Source organism: Clupea harengus, chromosome 6, assembly GCF_900700415.2.
Source record: "Clupea harengus chromosome 6, Ch_v2.0.2, whole genome shotgun sequence".
Lineage (NCBI taxonomy): Eukaryota > Metazoa > Chordata > Actinopteri > Clupeiformes > Clupeidae > Clupea > Clupea harengus.
In genome coordinates, this window is record NC_045157.1 from 9,413,526 (window position 1) to 9,431,851 (window position 18,326).

Genomic DNA, 18,326 nt, shown 5'->3' on the forward strand with positions numbered 1-18,326 from the left:
AAGAGAGAGGGGTCGATCACATTGTGTATCACATTTTATTGTGTTTTTTACAAAGGTCAACAGTGGTCTTCTGGCAAGCAAGTTAACACAAACCATTAACTTATGTGACACACAACCCCCAACCAAAAAATACGATTTCAAATTAAATAAATACATGAATGCACTTAAGGTCTGAATTGTTCAGAGGGTGGGTGTGCGTGCTTTGTTAGCTCAGTCAGTCTATTTTCATGTGTCAGAAAACCGAGCACGGAGCTGCTCTCTCCATAGTTACATATCGCTACACTCTGACGTATGCTAACCGATCAAAAGAAACTCATGAACAAGGTGTGGTTCAAGTCTGAGACGTTGGAGTGATGAGCAGCGAGTGAGCGAGAGTTCTACTCCCAGTTTCCTCAAGCGAACATCTTGGAGAACAGCTTCTTCTCTTTGTCCTTCTCATCCTTTACTCTCTGCTTGATGCGCTGCATCTCGTTGGAGATGGCTGCCGAGAGAGAGAGAGACACACACACACACACACACACACACGTCAGTGGCAGAACTACCCAGGGCCATAAGAGGAAGGGTAAAAAGCATAAACACGGCCCTCTGTGCTGCACTCTGGCACTGATGAAACACCACTTACCTTTGTCATTGGGAGCAATTTCCTGTGCTTTTTTCAAATCAGTCTGGAGATAGGGAGAAAAACAAAAACGTGAAAAGAGGCACACAGCATTTACAATGACCTAGGAATGAAAGTCTAGTGCTGGTAGATTCTTCAACAGACCTTTTTATAACCCCTATAGCCACAAACAAACTAGTGGGATGAGGGGCTTTGTCTGGACACTTTAGTGTGTGTGTGGGGTATTCTGTCTGGATCACATGATGTTACTGGTGCATGTAGTAGGTGTGTGTGTGCAGACAAAAGAATGATCACATGGTGAATTTGACATGGTGTACGACTATAGTGAAAGTCCTGTCTTTAAGGGACATGTATTTATGTGTTCCATTAATATCTCAAACTTAACTTGCCATTTGCTGATAAGGAAGTGTGTGTGTGTGTGTGTGTGTGTGTGTTTACCATGGCGTTGTTAAACTCCTTCAGGCTCTGCCAGGCTTGCGCTCTCCTGAACAGAGCTTTAGTGTTGGTCTCATCCAGCTCCAGAGCCTACATAAGGCAAAGCAGTAAACATTAGCAAGCAGCATTCTGAGCACAATCACACATTCACACACACACACACACACACCTGTGTTACATAGACTGGACATATCAGTCAGAGCGGCCCGTATCAAAACAGCATATGGCGTATTCATAACAATCTCCACTTCAGCCTGCCTGTCTGCTCACAAAGACAGATACTCAATTCACATTCCACTAGAGATGGACGATCACACAGTGCCTGTGGATGCTGGATCTCCTGCTGATGCTGCACTGGTGTGTGTGTGTGGCCAGTCTACCCATCGACATTTTTACAGAATATTTCTTTACATTTTGGCATCACCAGTCATAGCATTGCTATACATGACTGTACGTCAGTGGTAATATACATGACGAGCAGGGTTGGGAAGGTTACTTTTGAAAAGTAATAGGTCACTTGTACAGATACAGATCACTTGTTACTCTGTTAACAAATGTAATAAGCCATGTAACTATTTCAATTACTTCATTAAAGTAACTTATTACATTTGATTACTTTTACGGTTACTTTTTGAATAGCAGATGAAAGGCGGTGCACAAGAGAACCAATCAAAAACATCAAAACTTGAGTGCATACTGCCAAATGAATGGTGCCTACACAGCGAAAAGATGCAAAGCAACAGAATGAATGTTGTTGTCTACATTTAAGCTTTAAAGCTTTTTACAGAAAATAATACATTCAGATATAACCCCTTTGTAATAACTGCCATTTTGATTAGTAACTAATTGAATTAAATATATTTATCTAAGTAACTGTAACAGATTACAACTACATTTATTTAGTAACTTAATTTAGTAATGTAGTAGTAATGTAATTTAAGTTAGATGTAACTACTTCCTCCCAAAATCTGATTACGAGTGTCATCTGACCCATGGTTGTGCGATATGAGAATATATTTAGCCTTCCTGGTTGGGAAACGGAGCTTCATATACTAAGCCTGTGTCTTTTTTTACCCACTGCCCTAATGATAAAAGGACACCATTTTGGACCTGGGGTATCATGCCAGCCACCATTTTGGGTCTAGGGTTTCGTGTTGCCTGCCCTACCTCATTGCAGTTGTCTATTGCGTCCTGCCACTGCTCCAGCTTGAGCTGGCAGGCTGCGGTATTGAGCATGCAGCTCAGGGCCGTGGCCGTCAGATTCTTCTGGGGGCCCGTGTCCTCACACACCTCCAGGTACCTGGGGCACAAATCAGCACCATTCCCAGCAGGGGTCAGCCTCACCAAGATCAGCATATCACTCAGAACTCAAAAATAAACTAAGAAACCAATCCTTCAGTCTCTTACCAATCCTGAACATATTTTATGTTAGACTCAATTACCTTTTTTTTTTTTTTTTTAAATTGTGTTTTAATTGTGTGTCATTTATAGTTACTTTAAGAAACAATTATACTAAAAATCAGGAAGAAATCAGCCGAGCTTTCAGAGAAATCCTGAACATTTTCCTCTCTCCGCATCTCCACAAGGCTAAATATCTGCCAGTAATGTTCCCTCTGCATACCTAAACAAACATACCACAGGAACAAGACTTGCAGACACACACAGACTACTAATAGCAGTCTACTCAGCTTCAAGTAGTACAGCTATATATTACTACTATACTGATAGTCGCCAAGATGAATTCTCAAGTGGCAAAGAGAGAGAGCACTGATAATGCTTCACCTGAGCGCTTTGGAGTACTTCTTCATGGCAGACTCCCACTTCTGGGTTTTGAAGAAGTTGTTTCCGATGTTCTTCACGTCTTCAGCTACGGCATGGACTTTTTCAGCCTTATTTGAAAGAAAACTGAGCCTTAGCATTGCTACCACGAATATCAAGAAATTACAGTCAAAATGTTTGCAAACTGATCAACTCAAATTCCAAACCCTTGGTAAAATCCTAAACCCCATAACAATCTTTACCCAGTGGTTTAGAAAGTTCACATCTATATTTCATCGAGGGCTATGAACAGGGTTCTGACAGACACAAAGAGAAGAGACGGCACGTACATCTTTAAAGTCCACATCAGAATCTTCCGGAAAGTCTGGGTGGGCATCTCCAGAGCCGTCGTTCGGAGCGACTCCCCAGCCGTCCCCCTCCTTGTGCTCCCCACAATCACCAATAACGCACGGCTGCGGACGGATCAGACACGGCAACTCATCACATCACACAGAGCATCAGAGCACACAGCCACACACTCTCCACATCTCATTACATCAAACCAGGCCAGACATAGACATCTCAATAAATAAAAAAGAATTGTTTTGACATAGAAATGTAGATATATTCGAGAAAGCAATAATAATTAAAAAAAAAAGCAAAACAAATGCGCTCATTCATCATAAATATCATTATGCATCTTAGTCAAGTTTGCTCTTCCTCAGTTCTTTTCAGGGCCACTGCTGGCCATTTGGGAATTGCCAACTTGATACCATTTTATTATGTAGTGATCAATGGTGTATTGTCACTAAGATACTTAGTTTAGACTAGGCCTACGTTTTCATATTTTAACTGTTTACTAAGATGATAAAAGGGAGGACCATTTTCGCTGTGTATGGTTTGGACATAGCTGAAGTGATGTAAACCTGATAGGCTAAAAGAATGTCTATTAAATACTGCACTAAAACAATGTGTATTAAATACTGCACTAAAAGAATGTGTATTAAATACTGCACTAAAAGAATGTGTATTAAATACTGCACTAAAAGAATGTGTATTAAATACTGCACTAAAAGAATGTCTATTAAATACTGCACTAAAAGAATGTCTATTAAATACTGCACTAAAAGAATGTGTATTAAATACTGCACTAAAAGAATGTGTATTAAATACTGCACTAAAAGAATGTGTATTAAATACTGCACTAAAAGAATGTGTATTAAATACTGCACTAAAAGAATGTCTATTAAATACTGCACTAAAAGAATGTGTATTAAATACTGCACTAAAAGAATGTCTATTAAATACTGCACTAAAAGAATGTCTATTAAATACTGCACTAAAAGAATGTGTATTAAATACTGCACTAAAAGAAATGGAGCTGTGTCTTTGTTGGGTTTAGGAGTGCTACAAGTAATGCTAAACTTTGAATGACAGATCAGATGAGATGCACAAATTTAAATTTCTAAGCCCTGTGCACATTGTTACCTGCACACCTCTGAAGCTACCTCACCCTTCAGTCCTGCCTGTGCATGTCGCGGGCCTCACCTTGACCGGAGCGTCCTCCACGGTGTCCACCAATTCCAGCATCTTCACCAAGCCAAACCCCTTCAGCACCTGGCCAAACACCACGTGCTTGTTGTCCAGGTGCGGTGTGGCCACTGTCGTCACGAAGAACTGGGAGCCGTTGGTGTTGGGGCCAGCGTTGGCCATGCTAAGAAGCCCAGGTTTGTCATGCTGAGGTAGAGAGCAGCAACTTAGTTTAGAAACCTCCACATTAGATTTCTGTGCAAGAATGTCAAAATACTATCCTATGGTTTACCTGGAGAACATGCAATCTGATGCAATAAAGCCCTTGTGCCATCTTGTCTTTTAATCACATTTTGTTTTCATGACATAACATTACATTACACTGTTGAACTTTCTTTAACATGGTTTTGTGTAGCCACCCAAAAAATAAATAGACTGGGGGGCACTGTGGCGCGAGCCAATAAGCCCCCCCCCATTTACGGGCTAAAATGCCCGCGGGGACACAGGTTCGATTCCGGCCTGCTGTCGTTTCCCGATCCTCTCCCCACCTCTTCACTCCTCCTCACTTCCTGTCCAATTACTTCACTGTCCTATCCAAATAAAGGCTAAAAAGCCCATAAATAAATCTTTAAAAAAAATACAAATAAATAAATAAATAAAAATAGACAATAATGAATGGAGTCTGGGCAGGAAACTGATGACTGGCGATACATATTAGATGTTCTCATGAGCCCCTCTACCTCACCTCCTGCTGCTGAGACACATTATGGCTCACCATATTCCTGTCTTAAATCAATTCGCTCATACCAGTAATTGCCACAATGGCAGCCTATATTGCAGTGTATGCCAAAGGTCTGTATGCTAGCACCAGTTAGCATGAAGGAGTTAAATAATAACAAATCCCAAATCGCTCTGCTCGTGTAGACAAAACAATCTTCCCCAAATGTGCTATCGATCAAGAGCTCACAGTCTGTAACTAATTTGCCAATTTCAAGAGCTACTGCTTCTCCAGTCATGTTTAAATTTGATACCCGTTAAAATAAAAAGATTAAAAAAATAGGCCTTCTCCCTAGCAGATGTCAGTCTCCTGCCCCAGCCTACTGAGCGTCTGCGGATGACTCCGAAACCTCCATGAAACCTGACCAAATTATACAACTACCTAAGATAGAAGCTTGTCTGACAGATGTCAAAGCATGGATGACCAACAATTCCCAGCTCCTTAACACAGATAAAGCTGAAGTTATGAAGGCCCTAAGCATTTTGGAATGATACTATCCAGCCGTCTACTCAATTGTCTCTCACGAACATCCAACACAAGTGTCAAAGATCTCCGTGTAATTATCTACCAACACCTCTCTCACATATAAAGCAGATCTCAGACATAATTTTTTTTATGTACGTAATATTACAAAATCATTCAAGTCCTATCCCTTCAAGATTCAGAAACGAATGAATGCTTTACTACTAGACTACTGCAGCGCTCTCCGTTCAGATTTAGCACCAACTCCACCTCCAGAACCTCCAACTAATACAGAATTGTGCTGCTCACACACGTACACACGTACTAGAACTAAAAAATGAACACATCTCACCTGTACTTGCCTCTGTGCACTGGCTCCCTATCAAAGGTAGAACTGATTTCAAAGTATTCCTTCTAACACACAAGGCTCTAACTGGCCTTGCTCCAAATCACCTCAAGGAATGAATTGTCCCCCACTTTCCACCAAGACACCTTGATTCCCAGGGTGCAGGTCTTCTTGTAATACCAAGAGTATCAAAACGCACTAAAGGAAGTAGAGCCTTCTGCTATCAAGCCCTCGTCCTGTGGAATAATCTTCCTGTCTCCATCTGAGAAGTGGACACCCTTTCCATCTTTAAGTCTAGACTAAAAGCATCCCTCTTTAGTGCATCGTAAGTGCCTTTGGTGTAACCCCCCCCCCCACACACACACACACGCACGCACACGCACAAACTTCCCATCCCTTACCCTGGATAGCCTGTAGCATGTCATAGTATAATGAAATTGGTGCATTGTTTTTTGTCTGTCTGTCTCTGTTCACTACCATATAGAAGGGCCTTGCTGCTAGCAGTGATAACATTGTTCCTCATTACTGTAGCCTATATATAAGGCAAACTAGCTCTGTGCACCCCCTTTGTCTCTTTTCTTCCTCTCCTACTCTAGACTATCTCCACTGTGGGATGCTACTGCAGTCTTTCACCCTGATCCACCTGCAAAACCCTCCTCCTCTGTAACCAATTCCCACCTAACGCTTATGCACAAATTCTGTTCTAGGCTATTTACCCATAATAAATGAATGTCATCATTGACATATTATAATAGTAACCTTATGAGGGAGGACACTGTATACCCATTAAGCTGTTCTACAACCAATACTTTGAATGCTGGCTCCCTCCATTTCATCCACTATTGATTGTGTATGTATCATGTATACACCTTCCACTTGTCAGACTCACGTATGTATTATGTACATAGGTTGTATGTATGCTTACATGTTTTATCTTCTGATACATGTATGAATCCAACTGCTTCCTTCTGATTCTCTCCTCCCTTCACCACCCCTCCCCCTGCCCCTCTATCTCCACCCCTCCCCCTCTATCTCCACCCGTCCCCCTGCCCCTCTATCTCCACCCCTCCCCCTCTATCTCCACCCGTCCCCCTGCCCCTCTATCTCCACCCCTCCCCCTGCCCCTCTATCTCCACCCCTCCACCCGGCTCGCCCCAAGCCGATGGGTCCCCCCTTTGAGCTGAGGTTCTGCTCAAGGTTTCTCCCCGCTAAAAGCCTTAGTGCTTCCTCTAGACCGTTTTTATTAATGTAGACACAAATATAACCTTCCTCCCATTTGCTATTTACAGGAGACCTCCATGATGCTGGCCTATCGTATTCCACCCCTATCCATGAGACAGACCTGCAGTCCAGCACTGAGTTAAGAGTAAGAAGAGATTGTGTATCCTCACCTGGTAGTGGAAGTTTTCATCCTCAAACTTTTCTCCATAGATGCTCTCTCCGCCAGTGCCGTCCTGGTTGGAGAAGTCTCCTCCCTGGATCATGAACTTCTTGATGACTGGGAGGGGTGTTAACAGACAGGCTCAGTGAGTCAGAGACTGGGGGGGTGTAGCACAGCTGAAATACTACTGCATGAAGCACTGAGTACTGCTCTAATGCTGCACAGGTTGGTACACCTTATTCACTGGCACAACAGAGACAGAGAGACAAAAGACAGAGTAGTAACACAACTCAGTGTGTTCATGGAATCCATATCCGACGAAAGACAGTACAGCAAATCACCACAGGATCAACAAACCAGATGCTTCAAAGCTCAGCTGTGCTCGTCCAGTAGTTATTGTTGCTTAATTATGGCAGAATGTAATATGCCTTTTATAAGGGAAGAAGAGGAAAGAACCATTGTTCCACAGAATTCGTCATGTTTGAATATGTATACCAACAATACTCACTCCGGTGAAACGGACATCCTTTGAAATGCAGAGGCTTCCCGGTGCTTGTGCCACTACCTTTCTCACCAGTGCACAGAGCGCGGAAGTTTTCGGCAGTCTTAGGAACGATGTCGGCGAAGACCTCGAAAACGATTCGACCAACTAGGAAAATGAATTAAATTAATAAGGAAATATCTATTGATCTTTATTATGTGCACTGAGATGAATCAACAAGCATGTAACGGTCATATGTCAAACATGTCTAAATTGAAATTAAATCACATGAACATGATCAACACACGTGGCTTACATTGGGAATGGAATGAAATAAATCGCTAGCTATCTAGCTCTATTAGCTACACATATCAGCTAGCTAGGTTATCTTACGCTATTAACATGGGTTACGGTTGTATGTAAGAAAAGCAAAATGATTGTGTCTAGGGTTATCATACACATACATTGCAAATTAATATAACAAGTCAGCTTAACGTTACTAGCTCAACCCGAATACCACTAGCTTTGTTATACCTAGCTAGAAAGAGCTGTCTAATGTTAGCGATTCACAACAAGCTATAGCCGTGTTGTACGCGTTTTATTGAATGAAATTCTGACCTCGTTCGCCACCGATATCTACATCAAAGAAAACCCGAGGGTTGTCTGGGTTCGAAGGCCTGTTATCGGGTGCTGGGTTTGACATTATTGTTAGTTTATCTTAAAATACTGGAAGGAGCGTTGGAAGGAGTCGACAAACCGGCTTGACTGCAGACTTCTACTTGGGTAGTTTCTGGAACTTTACTGGCAGACCTTAATGTGTATGTTCCGCCACCTATGGGACTGGAGTTCAAAATATTGCTATGCATTATTGGACCAGACTACACCCGTCATTGTGTTTTTATATTTTGTATTCACTCTCACTACCCATTTACGGATTTCATGCATGCTTTGATAATTCATTTGCATGTTATTTGTTTGAAAAAAAAAAATAGAAAGACAGCATCATTTTAAATATGGTTTAACAGGTCGAGATGCACATTTCAGTTGACATGAGAACTTTCTCGATTTTCTGAACTGGTGAGACCTGTACGCTATGTCAGCGGAGATTAGGCTCAATGTTGTGCGTTTTGTTTACCCTGCCAGGCTGATGAATGGAACGCCGTTGCCTGAAGGCTTGCCCATCGTGCAAGGAGATAAGACCTAATATTTTCCTCAGAAAATAGATGCTCTTATTGATGCAAATGGATTGTTTCAATGTGACAATACTCACGATGTGTTTATGCCCTGGAATATATGACATCATTCCTTCTCAGTCACTGTCTCCATCACCTTGGTAGGTAGCCTAATGTATATTTATTTATGTATTTAGATTTGTATTTTATGTAGGCTATCAAGAAGCATTTATCTAATTTCCACAAATGTCTATTGGTGGCACTGTGTGTTGGTTGAATGGTAAATCCAAAGTTCATGAATTTTGAAACTGAATACTGAATCACTGTCAGCTAAAATCTTCTCATAGGCCTATCTATCTCCTTTATTTAAACCCTAATAGCTGTAGCCCAGTGGGTTGTGACTGTGCAGATGTGTGTGTGTGTCTCTCTCTCTCTGTGTATGTATCTCTGTGGTTTAGCAATGGTGCAAGTGGAAAGCTTCAGTAGGCTATTGACCTACCCCACCTGTAGCTATATCTGCAGTCACATCACTGCAGCCTACTGCAGACTTCAGACCTCTCAGACAACATTGTCATTTGATCTAAGACTGAAACTACCCTACAGGCAGCAGATACAGACAATGCTTGTGCAATATTTCCACGGTTGTCTCCATGCGAGTATGTTAACGTATGACTGCCTAAGTGAAACTAGACTCGGATTGCTTCATGTGATACCAGAGTGAGAAGCAAGCTCAGGAGATGTGGGTGCTTGTGGTATGATGGGTTTGTGTTAGTTGTCGTCATCATCTGCACCTGTGAACCTCTAATTGACTGCTGTGTCTCTGGGGAAAGGTTTTTCTGTCTATGTTTTCTGTCTATGTTTTTGTTTCTACTGTGATTGGCTGTCAGAGTGAGAATGTGACCAGCTGTACCAAAAGTGTGTTTTTTTTTTTGCCATCCTGCTTAAAATTGCAAGCATTGGTGTTGTGTCATCAGTGAGAGAGGGACATTCATGTTTTGCATCAGCAGATGGGGCAGGTACACATCATCTTTAGGGTGAGAAAAGTTACTCTGAGCACAGTAATACTCTCAAAGGTCCTCTCAAGGATAAACATGATAAATAGGTATGGTATATAATCACTAACACAGTCCAGATAGTGGATGTAGGGGAAAAAAAACAGAATTGGTATGAAATGTACCATTGGTGACCAATTTTGTGTTCTGAAACTTCATAACACACAATATGTGTATACCTGGCTATACAATTTTTTTATATAGCCTACAAAATGCAATCACTTTCTGTCTGGTGTGTGTCTGGGCCACGCTACTCATTCGTGGGAATTTCTGATTTGAGAGTCTCTTCATCGCAGAAAAAAGGAGGAATTGAAAAAGGGAGTTGAATGCTGACTTAAACTGACTTAAACTCTTGTATGGGTGTGTTTGAAAGCTAGCTGTACGGGAAGATACGCCTTGCCTCCCATTCTCCTCTTTAGAAAGCACAATTATATACATGGCCTGTTCTACCACATACACAGTTTGACTGTCGCACTTTTGTGTCTTCATTTGGCTGGTTGCATCCAGCGTTAGCAGAGATGGTCTGAGGGTGGATCTCACACCTGAGGTGCCTGCACCAGAGTGCAATCTGTGCCGGATGCGGGCAGCGATCTGCTTCTGTAGCATCCAGCTGCTTCGAGTCTAGCGAGAGTCCAGCAAAGAGAGCGCCGTGACCACATATCTGACCGCAATGAGTGCAGAAAGGCCACCTGGCTGCACACTGCTCAGAGCTGCAGAGCAAGCATGAACGGGGACTGGTGCCACAGAGCAGATTAGAGGGGACGTTTGAATCTGTCCACTCAAACAGAAGTAAAAACAATTCTGGAACACTTGATGCTGTTTTTACTGGCTTTTGTAAGAGTATACTGAGTTTTGAAATAAACGATACCCTAAAATGCTATTCAAATCTTGTATGGATCATTCTGATGATCCTTCTGCAGAAGACCAATAAACATATTACTAATATCTAATAGTATTACTATAAGACTGATCTCACTTTAGACTGGTTATTCAGACACATTTCCAGTAGAGTTTTATGTTAAAAGGTTCCATGAGTTCCATGAATGCACGTATGTGTGCCTGCTTGAGTGGGTGTAAAGCCTTAGTTCCTGTTAACACGTGATTAGGCAACAGATCACATTAAACACAGCTTAAAACAGGAAGTGGGTTTCTGAGAGTTCAAGACTTTTGTCCGTTTGAAGAATAGGTGTTTCTGCTTGTCTCTTGTAAATTCCTAACTGCAGAGCCATTTGTCTGGACGCTTTTGTCTTGAGAGCCAAGCTGCCAGTGAAATGAAGGCTGCTAGTGCACTGCTGTTGCTGATTCCTTTAATCACCCAGGGTAAGAGTTTTAATTATGGAAGTCCTTTTTGTAAACGAATAAATAAATCATTTTTGTACAAAAATTGTTCCTAAGAATGTTTAAATCAGTGCATTCTAGAATACAAGGTCAGCAATCATTTTTTTGTGGTGACCTTGGTAAGAGAAATACATCAGCTTAGAGAGTCAAAATTATGTTGTTATTTTAGGTGGCATATGTAATCATATTGTATACTTTGTGTTACATGCACATTTTATCAGTCCAAAAATATTAGTTGTGAATTGTTTGTGCCTGTGAAAGGAAGTATTCAGAAACCAAAACGTGCATCTTCAGACCTACCAGAGGATAACTGTAAAATTAAATATATATTTTGCTTGTTTTGTTTCAAATGCAATGGTTTCAGCAAGCTCAAGAAATCTATTTAAAAATAAAAACAATAGTTAAATAAATTAGCACATTATTATTTATTGAATTCTTAATTTAAAGAGAATTATATTATATTATATTTAATTGACTTTTCTATATTTATACCTATTTAATAAATTATTGTTGCATGTTATAGATGTTTTTACAGCACATATTTTTTTGATATTTCAAAATGGCTGGAATGGAAAAACATCAATAGTTCCATGCTACTGAAATGATGATGGAGACCTACCACTGATCTGACAGACTTGATGTGTTTGCACCACTGGTGGAAAAACTGCAAAATGGTGCAGTCTTGCAGCCCAGTGCATGAGCATGAGGCCTGCATACTCTGCAGATTGCCGTCGGTTCTATGACACCTTTAGGCAGAGGTGTATTTTTTTTTAGATGAAGAGCAAAGTCAGAAACAATAGTTGGTGTTAACATTAACTACCTGCATAACATAAACCAGTTGATCTAGATGATATACAGAAAGGCCGTGAGCTTGGTGCTATGGTTGCATAACTATAGTACTAAATTACTTTTTAAAGAAATAGTACCTTAGGACAGACTTTACATTTCTTATCTGGGGATGTCATTTGAAATGCACTTAGTTTGTTGTGCCAACACAGACGTCATGTTAATCTGAATACAAATTAAGTTTGGTGACTTCATCATCAACATCTCAATATGATTTTACACAGTCTTATCTGATAACTGATGCTTGAATGTGTATTCAGTAAATTGCTGTGTAATTGGCGAATAAGGACCTATTAGAGCAACATGCTGTAATGTCATGTTGATGATCTTGCCTGATTAGAGGGTGTAGGACGATGGCGGAGCTTGCCTTTCCTGCTGATGGGTGCAATGACAAGAGTGAGTGGAACACTGGGTGTTCTTTTAATGCATACAGCATTCTGTTCATGATAGTCTGTAGGTTACCAAAGAAAACGTGTTTGTACACTGACATAGGCTATTTCTAGACCACAGCTGTTCTAACTAAGTCATAGTTTACACTGCAAAAATTCAGCTTTCAAAAACAAGATTTGACTTACCAAGATAAAAAAAAAAGAACCCAAATAGTGTGTAGTACTAGTGTGGCCAGACTACAAACTGGTACATTTGTCTTGATTCTGACTCTGACAAAGCAGTTTTTTACTTGTCAGTGGTGATCAAACTAGAATCAAACATTAACTTGTTCAGAGCCAGTAATACAATCTCAGTAACACGTATTAACGTATTAAGATAATTAAGGACTGAAACGCTTGAAGCAAGTGATATGTTCTAACATAACACATGCCTGGTAAGAAGAAATATCTTGTCAGACAAAAATCAAGCATATGTTGCCTTGATTTAAGATACATCATCTTACTAAGATTTCAATTTTTGTAGCGTAGCCTAGACTATTTGTTTGGAGGGAAATTAAATCAATGATCCACTAATTCAGTCAGGCAATCTTATAATTATAAAACATTATATATAGAAAGATTTTTAAATGTATTATGACCATCTGTTGCAGTGTGTGTGTGTTTTATTTTCTGCAAACATAATAAATACATGGCCTATTGCACACACACACACACACACACACACACACACACACACACACACACACACACACACACACACACACACACACACACACACACGCACGCACGCGCGCAGGCCGTAGCCATAATCATGCACCAAGCGCAAATACGTAGCAACTGAACTGTGGACTGTTTTATTTTTCAATATATTCTTGCTATTGTTTTAACAAAGTGCATGAAAGTGACATGTAGCTTGTGCTCGGTTTCCTGCAGGCTCTTTACATTGTGCATACCGCATACACACAGAGACACACACACACTCCGTACACACACACATACCGCATACACAGACACACACACACACACACTCAGATCCACGTACCGCAAGCACATAGAAAAACATATTCACCCTGTGTGATGACATCCACAAATTAATTGGCTACACAAATTCACTGCATACTGTAGTTCAACCCACTATATTTACTCAGTTTCTATCTGTGTGCATAAATTAGCATAGCTTGAAAGATCAGAAATGTCCGTGCTACTGGTATAGATATAATTAGACTGCATATCTATCTATTATCTGTAGGGATTTGTGGTTGATCTGCATTTCAATTGAATGGCTCAGAACTCAACAAAGGCTAAGTGCATCTAAGACCATTGAGTATCTGTATTCTATATTCACAGGAATGTTTCAAGTGGAAACCATCTGCAGTGTTAGGCGGGAGACACCTTGTTATAGGACACTGGGACACACAGTGCATCTACAACTGACAACGAGCACCAGCGGATACGCATTAAATTTAGATCACAATGACCAAAGGATTTTCAGATTCAGAAAATCCCAGGTTACATTTCTCAAGGACAGCGTCAAGGATAGATGGCAGTTCAGTCCTGAGAATGGGACTCTGAGAATAGGCCCAGCTGAGAGAAATGACTCTGGACTCTACAAAGCAGAGAGCTTTGATCAGTCAACAGGGAAGAGCATTGGGGGGTCAACAGTCCAACTAACAATCGAAGGTAAGCTTAAAACTTATCTCTAATCCCTACATTGGTACCACCTTGTTTACTTATGTAAGTCATAAATAATACTTGTACTTGTAATTTCATAATATTACATCTATGACCCTATTCCTAACCTAGAGTATATCTTATAACAACATGTGCCAACTGCCAAAAAAGTAATGTTGTACTTCCTAAATGCACTGTTCTTAATAACATGAATGACTCCTAACTCTGATGCTCACAGTGGCAAAGACTGCTGGGTGTGTGATGAGTCGTGTCTAATAAATGTCCCCTCTGACCAGCTCCTGTGGACAAGCCTGTGCTTACCCAGCACTGCAGCGATTGGATCAGGGCTGTGAACTGCTCCTCCAATGGGGACAGTCCTCAGTACATCTGGTCCCTGAACGGGAGGCCTCTGAGTGAAGCTGATGCTGATCTCAGAGCAGATAACCAGACTCTGCGGCTGAGTCGGAATGTGACTGGAGAACTCACCTGCAGCGTCTCAAACCACGTCAGCAGCAACAAGAACTCAGTGCTGCTGCATCCCTGCCACGGTTGAGTTTGATCTCTTTCTTTAAGGCGGCAGGTGGCAATGCATTATTAGACTAAATATATTATTAGACTAAATGCATTATTAGACTAAATGTATTATTAGGCTAAATGTATGTGGGAGAGTAGGACTGAACATGGGACACTGAGAACGTATGCACCCAGATACATCCTAAACATCTGGAATATTCCTTTCCATTTCTAAACACAATTGTACTGTCTGGTATGAGTCAGTTAATCGTAATTTTATTCGTAATTCGTAATTGCTATTGCATTTCCTCAGTTTCTTGATATTCTGATATTGTTCCATATTTAATCTGTATAATTGATTTCAGATTTATCATCCATACTTAATCAATTTAGATTTTAGGCCAATAGACTTCACTGCATTGTCAGTTGGCATGTAGAATGTAGACCTGTAGTAATGTTGTTTGTTTATTTGTTTGTTTGTTTGTGCAGACACCCAAACTGTGGCCACGACTCACAGGACTGATTCCGTGACAAACACCACCACCCCTTCTCGCAGTGTTGCTGATGTCATCATAGTGGACGTGGAGGAGCATTGGTGGATTTACTGTCAGTAGCCATTACCTGCAGACTATATACTCTGTATATTTATTTGGTATTTAATGAGTCAAAATATCTAGAACAGTAAATATATTTCTATGAGGATTGTTACTTAGGAACTTAAATGCTTTAGCAGGGAACATAGTGAACCTGAAGCTCAACTGGTAAGGCAAAAGGGGGTAACACCACCGAGTCGTGGGTTCCCTACCCAGGCGGCGCACACACTGATGAATGTCTCTATGTATCTGTACCATACTGGAAGTCGATTTGATTAAAGACATCTGCTCAATGAGTCAATGTAATGAACAGGAATGTTGACATGTATTTGGTCCACAGATGTCATCATACCCGTGTCTTTGGGGCTTCTGATTAGTCTGGCCGTGACTATATGCGTGTGCAGAAAGAAGAAGACTCATAGAACAGGTCAGACATTTTAACACAACTGCAATGATTTAATTACAACAGAAAGTTTGAACGCTTATTGTGGGTTGGATGTCCCAATATTTGAGATTATGTGAGAGACAACCAAGTCTCAGTTAGTGTCTGACTAACACCTACTGACACCTTAACACCCTCTCTTCTTCTCTCTTCTGCTCTCTCTCTCTCACTCTCTCTCTCTCTCTCTTTTTCCATAGTTAACGGCACAAACATGTGGTCCTCAAATCAGACAGAAGACAATTAAGAGAGAGATCAATTGGGATTCACATACCATTGATATCTGCTAAAGTTTGTATCACGCTGAGTTCATCATTTGTATGGTTAAAAAGCTTTCACTTTGGACAAAAGCATCTGCCAAATAATTTTCTCTGCCAAAAGCATTTCTACTAGCGACAGTGAAATGTATCATATTACTCACATTTCCACTGGTCACTTTATAGTGCCTGCTGTCAAATGTCTAGTGCCTGTTGTCATATTTCCAGTGCCTTTGTCATATTTCCAGTGCCTTTGTCATATTTTCAGTGCCTACTGTCATATTTCCAGTGCCTATTGTCATATTTCCAGTGCCTGCTGTTATGTTTCCAATGGGTCTGTTTCCACGGTGCTATTGGCCACAGGAGTTGTAGGTGCATTCACCAATCAGAGACAGTTATTTCACTGGAATCTTGTACACATATCTCAGTTCAGTTTCTGTAGTACATTTCAGAGATAATCTTTAACATCAGTGCTTGTACATTGCTTCGCTGTTCTGATAATGTAAAATAAATAGAATACTCTCTATAGGTCTGATATATATGCTGTATTCTCTTAGCCTCACATAGCCTATGCAATTTCTTAATTCTTTAGTAGACTTTATAGTTTGTTAGCAGAGAGAAAAACAAAAAAAATTTGTTCGCATGTTGTAAATAAAGAAGTCTATTTGTGTATATTTTGTGACACGGGGCAGGAAGTGGCCTTTCCAAGGTGTAGAGCGGAGCAGGTCTCGTCACAAACACGCCTCCCACATCCTGCGGTGTGCAGCACACACTCCGCTGTCTGTGCTGCAAGATAACCAGCTCCAACTCGCTGTCAGTTAAAAAGTGTTGTGTGTGTCAGTGACAGAAGTGACAACATTAAATCGCCTCCTCCTTGGCGAGTGAAGGTAAAAGCACAAAATGCTGAAGTCAAAGTCAAAGTCAAAGCCCCTGAGCATGACCTCAGAGGCTGCAAAAAGGGGAAGTGTGGTGTGGGAGAGACAATAAAGATGTGTGAAAAATATGTTCTCCTAACTTACCCACTGCTTCGTTCCTGTGTGACTCAGACCTTCAGAGATGGAACTCCGGAGTTGAGTGCTGCCGCCTTTTTCTTCCCCTTTGACTTCTTCACTGAGGCTTTCGTTTTGTGCTGCTAAAAGACATGAATGAACAAACTACTTCCTCTGTTGCACTCTTCTTCTGTAAACATCCACTTCATTAAGCCTCAGTAAGTCTTGTTTTGACTGTAATCATCTCAGGGTTTGGTGTACACCAAACATTCGCTGAGTCACACACCTTTCTTACCGGAGCCAGCTGGAGTTAGTAAACAGGCATGACTCTGCTCCACCTCTAGTGAGTGTGTGTGTTTGTGTGTGTCTTTCTAGGTGTGGAAGAGCTGCTGTGTTTGTGTGTGTGTCTATGATGAGTTGAATGTGTGTGTGTGTGTGTATGTGTGTGTGTGTGTGAGTGTGTGTGTGTGTGTGTGTCTGTGTGTGTGTGTGTTGTGGAGAAGTGACTAGTTACATACATACACATACACATTCATACATATACACGCACACGCACACACACATGTATGCATCACTTCAACTCACTCCCTCAGCTTTGTCTTTGTTCTGCATTTCCTGTCCATCCACACCAACAAGGGCTTCCTCTTTGGTCTTGACATCAGGACGCCCGTCTTCAGTCTTGCCCTGAAGGTCTCCCTCTTTGGACTTGTCCTCAAGGCGTCCCTCTTTGGCATTGTCCTGAGGGCGTCCCTCTTTGGCATTGTCCTCAAGGCGTCTCTCTTTGTCCTTGTCCTGAGGGCCTCCCGCTTTGCTCTTGTCCTCAGGTAGAAAGATCCTCCTGGCCCCCTCTTGGAGCACAGCCACAGCTTCGTCCACTAACTTCGACCACACGCCAGACTTGTTCAGCTGCTGAAAGCTCTGGGTCTTGGGCCTAGCAGCAGCAGCAGCAGCGGGAGGAGGAGGAACCCTGCGACAGATAGACTCTCTCAGGCTAAATGCTCTCTGTTATGGTGTAGATACGCTCTAATGCAACAGAGAGGACTTACTTTTCTTTATTAGTCATGGTACTTGCTTCCAAGACTGATTTCTCCACTGGTGTGATATTGGGCATAGGCTGTTCCAACAGAAAAAATAGACCATTAACTACTTATTACCTCATAGAGGAACAAATAAAGGGTGAATTAATTTATTCAAATCAAATAATTCCAACCATCACTTTTACTATCACTACAGCTGCTAGTATTACTGTGATCACAAAGCCTGGAAAGGATTCTATT

The 18,326-nt window shown here is 41.2% G+C and overlaps 2 protein-coding genes across 3 annotated transcripts; one reads left to right on the forward strand and one right to left on the reverse strand.

The window, feature by feature from the left end:
• Positions 1–16: 16 nt before the first annotated feature.
• Positions 17–8,588, reverse strand: ppid (peptidylprolyl isomerase D). Its single transcript, XM_012834287.3, has 10 exons — positions 8,409–8,588; positions 7,818–7,958; positions 7,320–7,426; positions 4,361–4,549; positions 3,163–3,285; positions 2,837–2,943; positions 2,222–2,354; positions 1,058–1,144; positions 623–665; positions 17–481 (listed from the first exon to the last, which is right to left on the reverse strand). The coding sequence occupies exons 1-10, from the start codon at positions 8,491–8,493 to the stop codon at positions 393–395; spliced, it is 1,104 nt and encodes a 367-aa protein (XP_012689741.1). The 5' UTR covers positions 8,494–8,588; the 3' UTR covers positions 17–392.
• An 86-nt stretch (positions 8,589–8,674) lies between these two features.
• Positions 8,675–16,592, forward strand: LOC116220762 (hepatocyte cell adhesion molecule-like). Of its 2 annotated transcripts, none has more exons than XM_031568933.2 (6): positions 8,675–9,123; positions 13,935–14,267; positions 14,555–14,806; positions 15,261–15,377; positions 15,705–15,791; positions 16,004–16,592. In XM_031568933.2, the coding sequence occupies exons 1-6, from the start codon at positions 9,084–9,086 to the stop codon at positions 16,048–16,050; spliced, it is 876 nt and encodes a 291-aa protein (XP_031424793.1). In that variant the 5' UTR covers positions 8,675–9,083; the 3' UTR covers positions 16,051–16,592. The 2 variants fall into 2 exon arrangements, with proteins under 2 accessions (XP_031424793.1, XP_042563949.1); XM_042708015.1 differs by lacking the exon at positions 8,675–9,123 and adding an exon at positions 11,072–11,334.
• The last annotated feature ends 1,734 nt before the right edge of the window (positions 16,593–18,326 follow it).